This window comes from Anser brachyrhynchus (genome assembly GCF_964034855.1).
Source record: "Anser brachyrhynchus genome assembly, chromosome: 11".
NCBI classification, from domain to species: Eukaryota; Metazoa; Chordata; class Aves; order Anseriformes; family Anatidae; genus Anser; species Anser brachyrhynchus.
In genome coordinates this window covers 2175785-2193751 of record NC_137706.1, presented here as the reverse complement: position 1 = coordinate 2193751, position 17967 = coordinate 2175785, and the positions used below count along the sequence as shown (strand labels likewise).

General features: G+C 38.7%; 1 protein-coding gene across 2 annotated transcripts in view; it reads right to left on the bottom strand.

Annotated features, from left to right (window-relative positions):
* Positions 1-17967, bottom strand: part of SCG3 (secretogranin III) — a 29623-nt gene extending 11656 nt beyond the window's left edge. The window contains exons 1-8 of one of the 2 annotated variants that reach the window (XM_080607502.1): positions 17664-17967; positions 16910-16962; positions 16277-16322; positions 15946-16161; positions 14746-14888; positions 13446-13607; positions 12951-13128; positions 10962-11078 (exon numbers count right to left, since the gene is read on the bottom strand). In XM_080607502.1, coding sequence (XP_080463628.1) covers positions 10962-11078; positions 12951-13128; positions 13446-13607; positions 14746-14888; positions 15946-16161; positions 16277-16322; positions 16910-16962; positions 17664-17748 — 1000 coding nt within the window. In that variant the 5' untranslated portion in view covers positions 17749-17967. The remainder of the gene's footprint in view (positions 1-10961; positions 11079-12950; positions 13129-13445; positions 13608-14745; positions 14889-15945; positions 16162-16276; positions 16323-16909; positions 16963-17663) is intronic. The other variant, XM_080607503.1, reaches the window with a different exon arrangement.

Genomic DNA, 17967 nt, shown 5'->3' with positions numbered 1-17967 from the left:
CTCTATTAAATCAGGCTTAATTTTAAGTGTAAAATAGTATGTTAAAATACATAGGGGTATTCAAATGCTTAAAATGCCACACATATGTAAGCGCATTGATTCTTAAGTGCCTTTCATGCTCTGTCCCAAAAGAGTTTAAGAGTTGATATACCCACACCCAGCAGGTACTACTGAAGGCAATAGGATTTGTGCTCCTCTGTTATTTGGTTACTTCTACAAATCAGAAATTCTACAGTTTCTGAGTCTTTTGATTTGGCTAACAATGTTGGTTTAGTTCAGTATATGAGTACTAATATAGATTACTACTTTGTCAAGCGCAGTAACATGGCAGTATGTGTTTTTCTCCAGCCACATGAATTGAACAGCTACATCTGCATATGAAGTACAATAGTATAGCAATATTGGCCACTAATGGTCCAAGCTTTGTTACCAAATTCAAACTGAGTATAATAACAACTATACTCTATTTTCAAAGTCTTATTTCAACAGTAAAGATATGGACAAGTTTATATGAAAGGCCTTTTAATAAGGACTACATTTTACAGGAGAAGTACTGAAGCTATCCTGATGGCTGGATGGTACATCAATGTGAATCTCAAGATTTCATAAGCAGCTGTATTTTCAGTGTGACAGAGAAGTGTTAGCAGTGTAAGCTTTTCATGTTTATGGGATCATCTGGTGCACCTATGTATATAATAAAGAGAATTTTACAAGAGAATCCCTACTCTTCTTGAAGAGGATTTATACCTTTTTTTCTACCCCCTTCAGAATTAATGCCTTTAACAGCTGGTATTGTTTCAAAACATGTTTGTACTTGTCAAATGTGGCTAGGCCATGGCTGAGCAATGTTTGCTCTGAGTTACACTAATGGAGTGAGTCATCTCCTGAACTGAGATGTGCCCGGCCAGCAGCTAAGCAGCTGAATGTAGGATTTGGAGGTCTAACAAGAATTGATTACTTTTCTGGTATCGTTTCCCTAGCAACATATTTTTTACAGAGTAAAAGTTCAGAAAGGCAATAACCTTTCCACGGAGCTGGCCACTTATTTGAAATGGCACTAATTAAAACAACAGAATAATAACTACCGAGCTAATGGAAGTGACCTATGTTGGTAAAATAGGTCACTCCTCTGGCGGCTGGCTTTCTGAGGAGCAGTATAATCTAATCATTAGAACCAGACACCAGGAGTCAGAAGATCTGGTTTCTGCCTTGCCTCACTTTCTAACTTCCTCTTTGATCTCAAATGACTCACTGAAGCATTCATTTTTCAAGAGGGCTCCTATTTTGGGTAGGCATTCAGAGGCCCTAGGCCCAATTTCTATAGGCACTGCACAACGATAGATCCTGTTGACTGCATCTGAAAATGCAAATTCCCAGCACTTATGAAACTGAAGTTTTTCAAGTTGGGTATCCGAAAATCTGAAGCACACAAAAGCAGAATGCTTATCTTTACTCTGTGAGAATGTACTGTGGTTACACCCTTTAAATCCATGGAAAAAGATATTATGTGAAAAAAATATTACAAATTAAATGACTTTGTTCTTATTATAGAGGCAGAAACTAATGTACTAGTTTCTGAGTATTACCATTTGAGTATTTAATGGAATTGGTAATGGAACCCTGACAAGGACCCTTCTCCATAGATAGATTCATGGTGTTTTCTGGACTCTTGGAAATTGTCCTGCAAAGACTTTTTTATCTGCATAATTGTATTGTGCCCAGGAGGCAGTTTCACATTCTATCCTTGTCAAATTGACTGATGCTGAGATTTCACGTCATTAAACTTCTGCAGAAAGGCCTGCTAGAAAGGCTGTTTATTAAGGGAGGAAAAAGGACCATCACGGTAGCCAAAATCAGTCTTAAGCACAGCTAAAAAATGAGTTTACTTAATGAGTTCACGCAGTACAGCAGCTTCAGATGAATAGCTTTTTGCTGATGACTGCTAGTAAATCTCCCAGGGTTCTTCTGTCTCCTGCAGTAGGTGATCCTAGAGAATTTGCAAGGCCTTTTTTCATCTGTGACAAAACCCAGGACATATCAGTGTTCATTTGTGACTGTTCTGTCAGGACTAGCACACCTGCCTAATTCTTTGGGCAAATTGTCTTTTTAGCTTACATGAGGGAACAAGAACTGTCAATATCCTGTTGATTTTCGCCAATGTAGAGAAAAGCAGACTTCGACCTTTAGTTACCTCCTATCTTAATCTTTCTCATTACTAGTCAGAAATATGAGAAGCTGCTGTTCTGGGTGAGGCCCGTGGTTCATCTGATCAGTATATTTTCTTCAGCTGTGACCAGCGATGGATGTTTCAAAGGACATTCAGGTCACATAATAATAGTGAATCTAAGAAAACGGCTCTGCTGTAACTTACAATCTAGGAGAATCAAATGAGGAAAAAGCTCCAGATACAGCATTTCAGTTATCAAAGATGACAGTGAGGTATGAGTGAGAGGTAGCTATAGAGAATATATAATCCTAGCAGGTGTCAGTGAGGTATTTCTGGTAGAATCATGGAAATCTTAATGCTAGTGTACCAAATACTGATGTCACATTTTGAATGTGATGACCCCTAATTAAGAAAAAAATTATTAAACTGAAGGAAATCTGTCAGAATGATAAGAGAAATGAGGAGTGTATTTATCAGAAAAGAGCAAAGCTTGCCTTGTTAGCCTGACAAAATGAAGGCTGATAGAAGATAAAATTGCCCTCCATAAACACGGAAAGGGGTAAACATCGAAGTGGGAAATGAGGTGTTGAGTGTGGATGATAATGTTGACACAAAAGCAAATGGCACCAAATGGCCCTGACTAAATTTAATTAGAATGAGGTTTCTAAGCATCAGAGAAGTAGACTCTCAGATGACCCCCCCCCCCAAATGAATTTACAGCAAATGGGAACAAAATCCACAATTCTTTTGAAAGGAAACCCAACCAAATCATAAATGGGTGCTTTCTACAATGTAGTCTGAACTCACTTGTCCTGGATATTCCTTTATTAATTATGATCTTTGTCAGCTTAAATAATCCTTTTAAACTATACCCATAAGTCATGTAAAATGCTAGAAAAAGCACGTAAATAAAATACCATGATGGCTCCTTAAAGAATTGCTAAGAAACACGGCAAGGGTAAAAATGTTCATACATTGAACCTTACAAATTTGCCCTGCAACTCTCCTGTTCCTTTCCAACTTACTGCCTTACCTGTCAAGATATGGCATTTTCATTTTGAATCCCCTCTTTTGACTGATTTGTCATGATGGTGTGTCTGAAGCCTAATGCTGCCATGAGAAACGATGTGTCAGGTGACAAACCCCAGGTAGTGGCATCACTTGTAAATGGGTTACAGGAAGATGGTCAGAGTGATTTGAAATAAAACAGCAGCAGTATCACTTGGCAATCAGATGAAAGGCAATTGAAAAAGTAAAACAAAATTAGATACGTATGTTTTGAGGTGAGCAAAGCTCTGGCCAAATCTCCTTAATTGTCTTTATTTAATTCCCTGCCTCACAGTCTGTTTCTCGGATTTATCCTTTCAATATTCTAGAGGCATTTCCTTTGTATTACTCCGGGTCTCCTAGAGCTGTGTGGTACCATCTTTTCCTAACACCTTTCCCATTCTGAGGTTGCCACAAAGCCTACACACACATTTTTTAGTATTTTGATAAAATGTACTTTATAAGCATAAAAAGGTTTGGGATTAAAGCAGCATGCAGACGCCTCTACTGCAGGAGTGGGATGGAGTTTAGTTTTGAAAGTTCAGTGACACCCTCTTCACCTGACACCCACATCATCATCTCAAATCATAGCTTATGATCTAAGTGCTCAGCTGTCATCAGAGAGGTACTAAATTAGGAAAGTATTTTTATAAATGTAGATATTAAATACAGTGAGAAAAAAAAAGGAAAATGTTGCCCTCTTTTCTTTAGAAGCACAAACCATTTGGTAGGATGCAAAACCTAGATTTTCAGGATTTGGGCAATATCCTTATTTGTCAACAGAGACACCACCAGGAAACAGATTTCTCACAAACTACCCAGCTGGAAAGCATAGAGGAGGCAGTGAAGGGAAATGGAAGAAGAGGCAAAATATTTGCAAGAACTAGCTGCAAATTTAAAGGTTAGATAGCAATTAAGCAAAGGAATTAACTGTAATATATTCTTTTTAGTTTACAGACCTCTACACATGATTTGATAGCCATGTAATGTGGTGGGAGAAACAAACAATAATACTAAAACTACTGAATCTCCCTCAGAAAGGTAGCTGAAAAAAATTAGATCCTATGGATACTGGAAATACTATGTTCTCACATAAGCTGTCACCCTTAAGTGATGCCCATAATGACTCGCCGTAGTGAGTGGTGGTTCTGCTTTTCAATTACTCTGAGGTTAGTAGACTTTTGATATCATCGCTACCCATTTTTTTAACTACGTAGTGAGAGTACGAATGGGGGAAAATAGAAGATGATCAAAATGGTGAGGGCAGAAAAACATTCATGTGTTTGTGCAAACACAGAGTACCATGTGACAGAAATGGATGAGGCATGGGATGAAGCTACTGAAAGAAAAGCTTTAAAGCTGAAACAGGGTCTGTGGTCAGCACACTTGCTAGACTTGCTAGACCTTGGCACACTCTTTCCACACTCTTTCATCTCACCGCCATGCAAATTCATCTTGTATTTAACTGTTCACATACCCTTCACATCATCACTGCTGCTCCTCAGTATTTGGCCCACTGCCCTAATCTGAGATGCTCCTAATTTCTACTGTTCAGATGTATGAGAGTCCTTGATTTTCCTAAGAACAGTGTAGTTTCTTAAAGCAGTGTACTGCCATCTGTGTCACCTTAGTTCATCAGATACAAAGCAAATCTCAGAAAAAATAGAGCTGCCTAAAATTAAATAACTCCCACTGGTAGCTGTGTGCATCAGTCATATGATAAAGTAATACTGGAGAAGGAAAATCACCAAAGGGAAATTCAGATAGATTTGATTAAAGAATTTGATTAAAATTGATTAAAGATTTTAATGCTGATGAAGAAAACCAATGGTATAAACAAAGAGGTCTTTGAGAAAAAGGACATTTAAAAAAAAGAAAAAGAAAGTATGCCTGAATGGTTTCCTGTACGAAATAGTCAGTGCACTTCACCTTTCAGCTCAAAATGAAGGAAAGAACAAAAATTCCTCATGCTGCTGTCTATATACCACTTGCAGCCTCTGGCACTGGATTAGCCACACCTTCCCTGACCCCTTTTGAAATCACACAGTCTGTATCAGGCAGCATTTGCTTTTGGAGACAGTGAGTAGGGGAGAGATGATGCCAGTCGGTGCTGTGATCTGCTCTTTGCCTCATACTCTTGACTCAGTGCCTGTTCTTGCGTATCTAAACAAATATCAGGATCAGACCTTTGGCCTGGAGCATCTGTGCTGACGAGAACTTTAGGGATTAGTCACAGTATTCGAATGAATCCTCCTGTCTCCTAGGAAAAGGCCAGATTGTGTCTAGTATGCACTGGCCTACACTGGAGAAATTGCAGCTCTCTGCCTTCATCAGAGGTGGAGCTGTGAAGGGTACCAAGTATGAATGTGAGACTGAACAGCTAGTCCATATTCCTTAGCAGAGAGGGGCATGGTAAAAGCAGCACAGGGGACTTAGCGCTTCTTCTGCTTCCCCTAGAATTTTGTCATGCAGCCTCAGTCTGGCTCAAAGAGAATACGAAAGTAAAACAATGCCGCAACAGTAACATTTAAAAAAGGACCAAAGTAATGACTGTGTGTATACCTAGGCGATAGCTCACCAAGGGACCATCTCCCTAGCGCTAGTGCATCCTGCAGTTTGTAGTCTCCTTTTGAATTGCCCATGGAAACAAATGACAAGGGGGTAGAAGAGGTAAATAGAGACATCTGTTCGTGTCCATTTCTAACCAACACAATCTCCTACTCAGCCGCGGGGGAGAGAGTGGATTCTGACAGTGAGTCAGAGCCAAAGGGAGGCGGATGAGAGGTGGCTTTGGTTTGGTCTAGGGAAGGAGGCGGCTGTGACTCAAACACTGCATACTGATGAGCTGGAGCAATCTCTCTATTTTCCCTCCTAATTTAAGGGGGCTTTGCTCCCAAACCACTCTGCTGAGGGCCATGTGTTGTACACTGGCTACACTAAGCTAAATGCTCTCCTACAAGGAGGTGAAAAGTGGGATCCCCCTCAGAGAGAACAAATCTCCAGAATGCTTAAACTTAATTTTCTTCCCACTTCTTTGCCTTTCTCTTTAACAATATCATTCAGTTGTGGAAGACATAGAAGCTCTGATTTAGAAACTGAAAAAACCCCAGCCAACCTCAATCATAAGATGTAATAAAATATGCATTATATACAGTATCAAGGTGAAACTTACACATACACGTGAGATAAAGAAGTACTGATGGCAAAATTTGGTGCTACGTGCACTAGTCAATAAATGAGAACACACAAGAATACAATGTTCACATAACTGATTTGCGTTTCTAGGGTAACAGTTCATTGGATAATACAACTTTCATTTGCTTGGGGTGGCAATGGATAACTTTGCTACAAACCTACTCTTGTAAGCAGAGTAATGTAGCAGAATATAATCACTGTGCTGTGTAAGAGAATTCAGACATACCCATTGGTGCCTCTTAAGAATTTGTTTGTCATTTCTGAAAGCTCTGTTTTTGTTTTGGTCCACTAGTGTCTAATTACAAATATTTCCTCGAATAGTTCTAAAAATCACTTGTTATTTTGGTCTTACTAGTGGGAGATGATTTACAAATGTATTTGAAGAAACTGGCAGAAACCATTTGTTTCTGCTTCTAAGCTGACAACAATATTATTAACATCAGTGTATTACAAAATTAGTTTTCTTTATGCATTTACTATAAACAGAGCTTTTACTAGGATGGTAGTGGACTGATATGCTTTCATTTTAAAATTGGCTAGAAAACAGACTGACGTTCAGGAAAACTCACTCAGCACACAAAAAAATCCTCTTTGCTATGCAGTTTAGATGAAGCGTTTCCTTAACACTTAACCTGCCCTATGATTGATGGTTCTGACAGAGAAGCTGTAAGAGTGAAGCTTCACCATGACACTACTCATCAGACAGAAAAGGAAAATGAAGGCAAGTGCAATATTAATCACAAAGTAATATTCAAACAGCGTAAGGATGTTTGCAATGCATTCCTTATTCTGCTCTGCTGATATCAAAGTGAGTTTTACTATGGCTCGAACAGCATTTCCTGTTCCCTCAAGGCACTCAGCACCATGAAGGATATAGTCCTTTTCAGTTCTGCATGGGAAATTCAGCATCAGCTATTTATGCAACAGAAACAGTATGACTGCCATGAATAATGAAATAATTTATGCTGAATCGGTCACAACTTCTTTGAAAGCTTCTTGCTGCTTTCTGCCGGTCATTATGTGGAGAGATTCCAGCTCTTTCAGTCCACTCTGTCACTGCACCCTTGCCAACAGCAATCATTGTTTCAATAACTGTCCTAATTCCCTCCCAATGCTCAACCTGTGCAGTGATAACAGCCTGTTCATCTAGCAGGCTGGGAAAAGCAAGAAGAGCTCAGCTATTTGGGTAGCATTTTCTGGATCCTGAGAAGCAGCCCATAGGTGAATAAATTGATAGCGCAGTTGGATCTAATTCACAAGCCACTTGTGCAGCTGTGGTCCCATGTCCTATGACTGATTACCTTATGACTTCTGTACCACCATTTGTCCATTCTTTTCATTGCAAAAAGAGATTTTAAAGCAACTTTCAGTCTTTAGAGGGCAGAAAGGCTTTCTAGAAGGATTTCTGAAAGCCTCTGAACAGTCTAGAAATGTATCATGGGGCTTTTATTCCACTGAAGAATTTGCTCCCAGTACATCAAAATACATCATCCATAGCTAAAAGTGATAGAAGATAGCAGCAGTCCTCCATCAGCAGGGTAATTATCAAATATGATGCTTTTTGACTGAACGCACATCTTGTATCGGTTTGTTACAGCCTCTCTTTAATGCTTCCAGAGCTGTACCTTCTGAATGCATACTGTAAAAAGACAGGCAGTACTTTTACTGGATAAATTGCTTTTTTGCTTTCTGTGTTTTGTGTTACAGATTTTATTTAGCATATGAAAAGCTTTTAAATATGTCCTACATAATACTGAATATGTGTATTAAAACATGAACTTCCTTTCCCTTGCATTTGTATGTGGATGCTTGTGTATTTTTCTTGCACCACACTGCAGCTAGATCTTTTGTAACTTAAAGCTAAACCTAACAACATCATTCACTGCAGCAGCAAGATATTTTCCCCTGGAGTAGGATACAATGATGATGACATAATGCTGTGGTTTCCAAATCCCAAGCCAGCTGTTACTGGTATATGAATTCCAATTTACTGTCTCTGTGTGAGAGGCACAAAAGCTTGTGAATTGATTCAGTAAATGATTTATTATTTTGAATATATAATTCAGGGACATAGCTTACGCATGGCTTCACCCACAGAGTGATGAAAAGTAATTTATGTAGTTTCCTACTGTAATAAAACAGAAAAAGGGTATACTTCCATTTGCCCAGACCCAGCAGGTAATTTCTGCCAAGTAGCATGGGATCTGCTCACTAATTCTGGACTGAAGGAACAATTAAAAGCTGCCTTTTTTTTGTAATTATTTCTTCTCTCTGACAGAAATTTATTCTAATTCCTTCATCTGCTGCAAATGAACACAGCAGTGCGTCATTCCCATAGCCTAGACTGCATTGAGCAACACTGTACCTATTCATGTAGTACTGGGTATATTATATTGTAACTTTTAGTTAAATAAGGGTGGCAATAAAACTGCTGCCATGGTTATGGATGCTGCAAGAAGCTAAGTTTCTCCTTTGTTTGCTGATCTTGAATATTTGAGAATATTAACTCAATAAATGAAGGTCAGTTTTACAGTCGTTTCTCAACAGCAAGTCTAAAAAAAGAACACCACAGAAGCAACGTGAGACCTATGAGAAAGCTTTTTCCACTACAGTAAGTTGCTTTGATGGAGTACAAAATCTACCTCTCCATAAATCACTAATTTGCAAGGCAGAGTCTGGCTACATCGGTAGCCTTACTTTAAGTCTGGACTAAATCAGACCTCTCAAATTCTTAACCTAATCCCTGCCTTCTGTACTGTGTCATCATAGCAATTTGTTTCCACAGTAACGGTATTTATTTATTCAAAGTAAAGCCAATGTGAATAAATGCCCTGAATATTAGCAGGCAAAAATGCATCCCTAGTGTAACTCCATTATCTGAGCAACGTTACGTCAGGGATGAATTTAACCTATTAAGTTTTGGCATAACACCGTCAGTGAGGACAATATCTACGCAAGTCATGTTATCTTAATTTGTAGAATGACACTGAAATCACAGCATTTGTAATCAACCATGTAATTATGTGAATCTTTCCTTAAACACACAGGCAGGCAGGTATCGCATCAAATGTCCAAATCTTCCAAAACTCAAGGACTTCTCAATGAAAATGAAGGGACAATATTGGTCAGAGATATATTGAATTCTTTAGAGGGGAGGTACAATCATGCACTGAATGTGAATCATGAGTCCCTGGATTTTTTGCAGCCAAGTAATTGGTAATCAATCCATACAGTTACAGTAGCATCAATCACGTACCTTCAACCATTCATATCAAACAAATCTACAGAAGTCATGAAAGATCGTTGCCAGTCCTAACTCTGTGACAGGCTGATTTATTAAGCTGAGAAATTGCCCTGATGTAAACAAAAAATTATCAGGCTAGCCTAGAACAGAAATACTTTAGAAAAATAAGAGTTGTAGAGAGCTTATGCAGATGTACCCTTCTTCTGTAGCTCTGCTTGTTTAACTAGAAAGGCTATCAACATTTACTATAAAATTTTGCAAAAGACAGAAAGAGAGGTTGGTGAGAAAACAAAACAAAGACAAACCAAGCCCAGCTGTTCCAAAATCCCTCTTCAGGAAATTGTAACAATTTTGCAAATTCTAATTACATTAAAAAAAATTACAAAAAACATACAATTTTAAAATTTTACACAGATTCTAAAATGGATCCAGGAAAGACAGCTTCAAAAGCTACTCCTGTGCCCACATGTAATGCTTTCCATAGATGGAGAGAGTTTTACTTGGTAAAATTTGGTCCACAGCACTAGGTCCTGTCTATTCTAGCTATTTACAGATTACACATTAGAGGTGCTGAAGTGTTGGATTCCTTTTGGAAATTCAGGCACCTGATCCACCTGAATATAACTGAGTGAAATGCTAACCTTCCTCTGACATAACACCAATTAAAATCAATTGCGTTTCACAAGTGTGAAGGTGGAATAAACCTCTAAATGCATATCTGATAGATTCACAGATTCACAGATTCACAGATTTCTCTAGGTTGGAAGAGACCTCAAGATCATCGAGTCCAACCTCCGACCTAACACTAAGTACTCCACTAAACCATATCGCTAAGCTCTACATCTAAACGTCTTTTAAAGACCTCCAGGGATGGTGACTCCACCACCTCCCTGGGCAGCCCGTTCCAATGCTTAATAACCCTTTCGGTAAAGAAGTACTTCCTAACATCCAACCTAAAACTCCCCTGTCGCAACTTTAGCCCATTCCCCCTCGTCCTGTCACTAGGCACGTGGGAGAATAGACCAACCCCCACAATAAAATAACCTTTCCCTCATTACAATTTATTTCAATTACAACTTATTATAATAAATAACCTTTCCCTCATTACATGGAAATATTAAAGCAGTATGGATTTCAACATTGCTATAATGAATGATCAATCATTTAGAAGTACAGCTTTAACATTTTGAGTGAAGTCTGAAACAAGACTCATAAGAGCAAAGGAGATGATGATATAATTATTACTGTTGGTAGAGTAAGAACATAGCATTAATAAACAATACTGTTGCAAAAAGTATGTACTCTCACCCAGATAGGAAACTCCTTCTTCTGGTGTGATTGTTCCATATTTAACCATCATCTTCACTAAATCAATCAGGGTTTTCATTATGGTTATCAAGGTCTCTTTCTCTTTCATCTCTGTCTCTGTGTGAGGGGATAAAGCAAAGGTAGTCAAAGACTTCAGCCAATTCAGAAAACTCAGTTCTGCAAACTGTTTGCAGAAACTTCATGCATTAAAAACAAAACAAAACAAAACAAAACAAAAACACTAAAAGGAAGGCTGTGCTGGATTACCAAACAGAAATCCTATTTATGTTCCCCTTTAAACTGCTCCTGCAGTGTACATCTGAATATACTTTAAAACTTTGGGGTTTGTTTCTTCTTTACATCTTTTTGTCTTGAAGTTCTATGTTATAGAAATAAAATTGTCATGTAGGAAAGTTAAGCACACTGAGATACGTGACTTGACAAAGTTCAAAAAGCAGCGAGCAGATATAGGCACAGTCTTCTACAATTTTTTTCTTTTATTTGTCAGTGAACTACTCAGTGGATTGATCTGGCTCTTTAACATGAAGATGGTTCAGAGACCCTTTGGATTTACTGGCAAGTGTCTCAAATGAGATTGTTATAGTGCACAAGACCATGACTGAGGAACTGGGAAAAAATATAATATTACATGGTTGGGAGGATCATGACTCCAGAATAGGACATAAACAATGATTTTTATGATAAAAATCCACGTTTCTTGTCCATATGTATTGCTGAATATCTTTGTGAGCAATGATTCTTAGCTTTCTTTTTCCACTGCATTTATCTGCTGAGCACTATTACTGCTATTTCTGCATTAGCAGCATGAAACTCTCCCACCACAGAGTTACACAGGCTCTTCCTGCATCCCTGGTTGTCACAGGACCCAACAGAGCCAGGTGCACTCGCAGACAGGGATGGTCAAAAACATACTCCCAGCCTTGGCAGAGGGCCAGCCCCTTTGGAGAGCTACTGAACAGGTTTTAAAATTGCTCTCTGCAATTTAACACACATCTGTAGAATGCAATTGAATCTCCTCTCCTCCACCGTGATAAAAGTTGGCAGGTGAACAGGATAAAGCAGGAGACAAGGCAGAGATGTGCCTTGTGGGACCTGATTCTGTTTGCTTGATTACCTGTTAAACCCCATATGCTGTTCTGCTTTGTGAATAGAAAATGGAGAAAGAATAGCATTCAAAACTACCAAGGGAAAATTAAAAGAACAACAAGAAGAATATGAGGTTTCTAGACTGGATTTCAGCAAAACATGCCATCGGGTTTTTCATTCTGGTTCTCCACTCAAGTACTTATGGGGAAAGTTTGAGAACAGATTAAGGCTCCTGCAGGACAAGGAATCCACAGCATAAATTATTGCTGACTGTGCCGAAGACATGCTGGCTGCAGAGAGTAGGAGTGGGTGTGTGGCAGAGCATGCTGACAAAGGGGCTGTGGCGAGGTGCCACGATCTTGCTTTCACTAATTGGAAGGCAGTAATGTCTAGCACTGGAATAGGAAGAGACGTGCAGAGCTTTCACTGCAATAAACAGCAAACCTGTGGTTTGTGAAAAGGCTGAGAGGCTCTGACTCATTTACTGGTAGCATCACTGTGAGGATTCTACTATGGCTTGCTCGTATCTCTGTTGGCTTAGAAGAAAAGGACGTTACAGGAAAGGCCTCTGGAGAAAACAATTTTCCAGTTTTTCATCATGCCCATCAACAATGCAAAGAATTCAGGATTCCTGAATCGTGTGGCCCAAGATTGGATGGGCAACAGAGGTCACACTGTTTGCAGTTCTGAGTGACATTCTTCCCAACGTTTTGTTATATTCACAAATAAAATGAGTTTATGCTATGCATCTTAGAGAACATTTTTAAAGCAATTAGGGGAGCTGTGGAGAATGGAGGGGAAGAGAGTTGGAGAAAACAAAGAAAACAAAAAAAATTTTCTACTTTTTCCCTAAATGTTCCTGTACATCCATGATAAGCTCACCTGAATTTAGACTTTTTAATAGTGCATAGAAGTTTGGAAAGTATTGCAGGTCTTCAAAATTATCTTCAGAAGGCAGCTCATTTCTTCTTTCCAAGATATTGGATGATGACCATGTGTTATCCAGTGTATCATCAATTTCCCCATTAGCGAAACTATCCTGATCAGTTTTGCTTGATGTCTCCACAAAAGACATAAAAATAGATAAATCAATGAGCACATTGCGTTTGGTGATAGAGATAATTGAGCAATAAATAGTATTATCATCTTACACCAACATTTTCCTATCTACCAAGTGAAAACTAGACTGTTTTTTCAAAGTTATTTCAGTTTGGAATCTAGCTTAAAATTTAACATAATACACTATTCATTTTTCTGTCTTATGGAATTACTTTTAGAACATCTTTACTTTCCAGATTGAACTAATTATTCCCTAAAGCGAAGCAGTCTACTTGTACTGTTTACTGAATGAGTCAAAATTATTAGCTAAGAAATTACCATTTTTTCCTGTTGCTTTTCCTTTGTATCACTGTCTGCTGTGCTTGGAGGGTAATCAAAATCTTCAGACTCCTTCTCACGATCCTTTGCTTCATTTGCAATTAGCTGTTGTAAAACCTCTGCCACTTCATCTTCTAGGGTATAGGCCTGGCTCTCTGTGATCTGTTAAAATATTTGTGCAGAGTACTTATAGAATATTGTGGTTTTCTTAGAATGAATGCCAATATGAAACCTGAGCTTTTTAAACAGTTTGCTTCAAACCTGTTTGCTTCAAAGCTGAGCATAGACAAATTGGGGGTGATACATTCACTGTTTTGTGTGTGTGTATACATGGAGAGAGATGGACACATAAAAAATACATACAAACACACATCAAATATATGTGCATACCCGCCCCCCGCTCCAATGTAGCCAAAAGGAAAATATAACCCTGTAGGGCTTAACACAATGGGGTCCAGCTTGAAAGATGGAACCGCAAGTGCAGTGTAACTACGTATATATATATATACACACACATTTTCTGCAACAACATACATATCTATGAGCTACTACAACAGAATACAGTAATATAGGGAGGAAAATCGCCAATAGTTTTCTGCAGCATCTTCAAAATGTTTTTTCTTTGCTTCGTAACAGCTGTCACTTGAATAACAAGTGTACTATGCAGCTGTCCCCACACACCTCCCTTTGTAATCAGTGGGATTCAGCATGCAATAGCTGATTGCAAATTCTAGTGCAGAAAAGATAAGACTAGTATACTAAAATATAAGGATTCCGTATCGCAATAGCTAAAACCATTGAGATATCCAGAGAACAGAGTAAAACCCAATCTTGTTACAATTCAGCAACAATGAGAAATGTATCCTCAGCTAGTCAGCATCATTATATGTCCTCTGATTATTATAATTAGAAGGTGGACCAGGAATGAGCTCAGACCTTTCTCCATAAATGTCCAAAATTAATTGATAACAGTAAAGACCTACTTGAGAATCAGAAGAGAAATTAAAAGGAAAAAATTAGGGCTTATATGGAGGAGCACAATCCACAAATGTTTTCTCCACATCAGGAACACTCTACAGTTTGGCATGTTTTGTTGCAAAGCTATCACAATAGCAGCAATGTTGTTGCAGACCTAAACTAATGTGCAGAAAGGAGTCAAGAAGCTTGCCTAGAGCCTGAATCTCATTAATTTTCTTTCAAGTCAGCATTATTCACTGGACACAGTGTTCATCCAAACTGTCTAAAAGACCATTAAACCAATCCACAACACAGCTGAATGAAGTATTAACAAGATACTTACTAGCCCCAGACTTAGAAGTTTTGAAACGATCTTGTCAAACACTCCTCTATCATTTTCCTCGTAGATTCTCGTAGCAATTTTTTGAACTATGTCTTCAGCAGTCAAAGGAGTGCCATCTAATTGATGAAGGCCATCTGGATCATCTAAAAGGATTACAGTTTAACTGTGCGCTAACTGTTCTAACTCATTTGGATTAGACATCTTGCAAAAAAATGTTTGCCTGTATCTTTTTCTCTTCAGAACAAAGCTGTACTTTTAAATACACATTAGGAACATACTTTGATACACACTTTGCATGCATCAGTCCCAATGAAACGTTCTTCGTGTCCATTTTCTACAGATGAAAAATGTCTTTATAACAGGCTCTTTTGTAAGAGCAGATACAAATGTCAGGAACATACTCTATTGCTCATAGAAAACTTTGTAAGAATGAGAGAATATTTTTCACATATCTGCTTATGTACCTCTTCCTGGTATTTGCCTTCATTGTATGGCTACTTAGAATAAAACATGTCATACCAAACAGCATATTATATTCTTGTCTGGACTTCATCAAATTAAGTTTTAATTATGTAATCATTACTTTTGTTAAATAATATCATTGTGACCACTGAGAATGTGAATACGATGAGTAAGCTTTGATCTGTGATCAGTACACTCTCATATAATTAAAAATATCCTGAGCTAAATAATTCTTTCAGCTCTCAGAGGACTCAAACTACAAGTCAATTAACAACTCCTATAGTAAAGGCAAGTATTCTTTGTCTTTCAGTAACTTCTTTTCTTTTAGCTATGTGATAAGGAGAATTATCTAACAGACATAACATTTGAAATAAATGTATATGATTTATCTCTCTATAAAAGTACTTCTCCCTTTCAAACCAGAATAAATCACATTTTCATTTAAAAATATGTCCCATTTTCTTCCACCAAATCTAAAGCTCTAAAAAACATGATGCAAATTACAGTTGGATTTTCCTTCTATGGAAGATGAGTGTAATTATCAACAGTAGCAATTCTTTTGTATTGTGTTTCAAAACCTAATTGCAATATGACAAGCTTCTACAACTGGAAATAACCAAAATTGCACTGCAGGAACAAATACAGCTCATGTTTAGTAATGAATGCAATATCCATTATTACAATCAGTTTGCAAGAGAAGTCTAACCTAAGTGTTACTTAAAGGTGATCATAGAATACCTTGGAATTTATAATCCAGTCCACTTTTAGTAGAGTCATAGTCATCCACGACCCTGCGGTTCTTGGTGGAGTCCGCATCATCAATGGCCAATTGCTGTTCATACAAAGAGCTTCTAATTGATTCCCTTTCTTTTTCATTCCTCTCTCTTTCTGCTACTGACTTTAGCAGATTCAAGTCATCAGCAAAGGAATAATTCCTGAACTCTGGCTTATTTTCTGGAAAATATATCACATGACATAAAATTTTTTACCTCTTTGAATGCCATTATGAAAAAAAAAAAACAAAAAACAAAAACCAACACACTATAAAACCAGGAAAGAGATGTTTTACCTGTGGGAACTATTTTCCTATTCTTGTCTGCCTCAGCTTCAGCAATCTGATATATGAAAATAAAATAAATTAAAACAATGTCAACAACAAACAGAGGCAGAAAGAATAAATACACAAAAACGTATTATCTCTTACTTTATTATTACCAGCAAAAGCCTTAATCCCTGATCTTTGTTCTTAGTGTGAAGTTTGCCTTAATAATTGGAACATGTTTAAACTCTTGGCACTTTCCATCATTACCACCACATTCTCTGATCAGAATCAGACATTACAAGACTGTAATAGACTTTTCATTTAAGGACAAATACCAGTGATGTTTCCCTTCTTCAGCCCAAGCTCTCACTGTACTCCCTCCCTTAGTATCTCAACACAAAGGGGTTCCATGCATGTCAGCTGCCAGAGCTGATGACCTGCTTTGGGGATCTTGGACAGTAAAACCCTATAAAGAATTTATTTAAAATTATTGAAACTTTATTTTGTACCTAAAGAACATCAGTATTTGCTTTACTGATGAATCTTTTTTATGTCATTTGTTAAGCCATCAGGACATTCATGTATCTTGCATTTGAATGCTGAAAATATTATGAAAATACAAACAAAAAAAAATCTAAAATATTTTTTTATTTTACCTACCTGTTCCTCCAAAGGTCTTTCTACACTTAATTGTCTGTTGTGTATAGCTTTATCTAGAATTAAAAATATACACACACATATATTCAGTTACATGATGCAAGTGACTCCAAAGAGGCAACACATTTTTTCTTAATTTGTAGTTTTGTCACATAAAACATGGTGTCTTAAATATGATGCTAACTGCAAGTTCTTGTAAAAAAAAAAATCAGTTTTCCTAGGAGAATGGAGATTTTAAATGTCAGATATTTAAACAAAGCACGATTATTTGGGGCAGAAGGAGAGGTTCTGTAAAAGACATAACAGAAATACAGATGCTCAGTAACCCCTTTCTGATGAGAAAACTCATAGATGAATTGGGTGGAAAACCCCGTAAGAGATTGACTGAAATAGCAATAATCGGATTGGCACAGCCCAGAGATTAAGAATCCGTGACACCCAGAATACCAGGGGAGACAGAGAGCGAGAGAGGCCTGAAGGCTGCTGCAGAGTGGTGGAACATAGCTTGGAACAGAACGCCAAACTCGGAGCCTCTCCCAGTGCCAGCACCGCTCTCCCCACTTGCAGCCGAGTACCAGATACCGAATCCGGTATCAGATCGCAACTTCAGCCACCCACCGCCTTGCGCCAGGAATATCATGTCTATAGGATCCACCTGCCTGTAGCCAAGCAGAAGGAAAGTTTTGGCTTTCCTCTCCCCGTCCCCTGCAAAACACTCCCCCCAGCTCGGGGACGACGGCTGAGCGGAGCGGCTTACCTTTGCCCCCGGGCTTCGGGAAGCCGTGCCCCCGGCTCGCCATCAGCGACAGCACCTGCACCACGACGGCCAGCTTGAGGAACATCCTGCTGCTGCTGCTGCTGCTGCCGCTCCTGCTATTGCTGCTGCTGCCGCTCCTGCTATTGCTGCTGCTGCTGCTGCTGTTGATGCTGGTGCTGGTGCTGCTGCTGCTGCTCCTGCCCGGCGCCCGCGGAGGGCGAGCGCGGCTCGGGGCCGGGGCGGCTGCCGGGGGCTCCGGTGCCCTCCCCGCCAGGCCCCGCCCCTCACCGACTGGCCCCGCCTC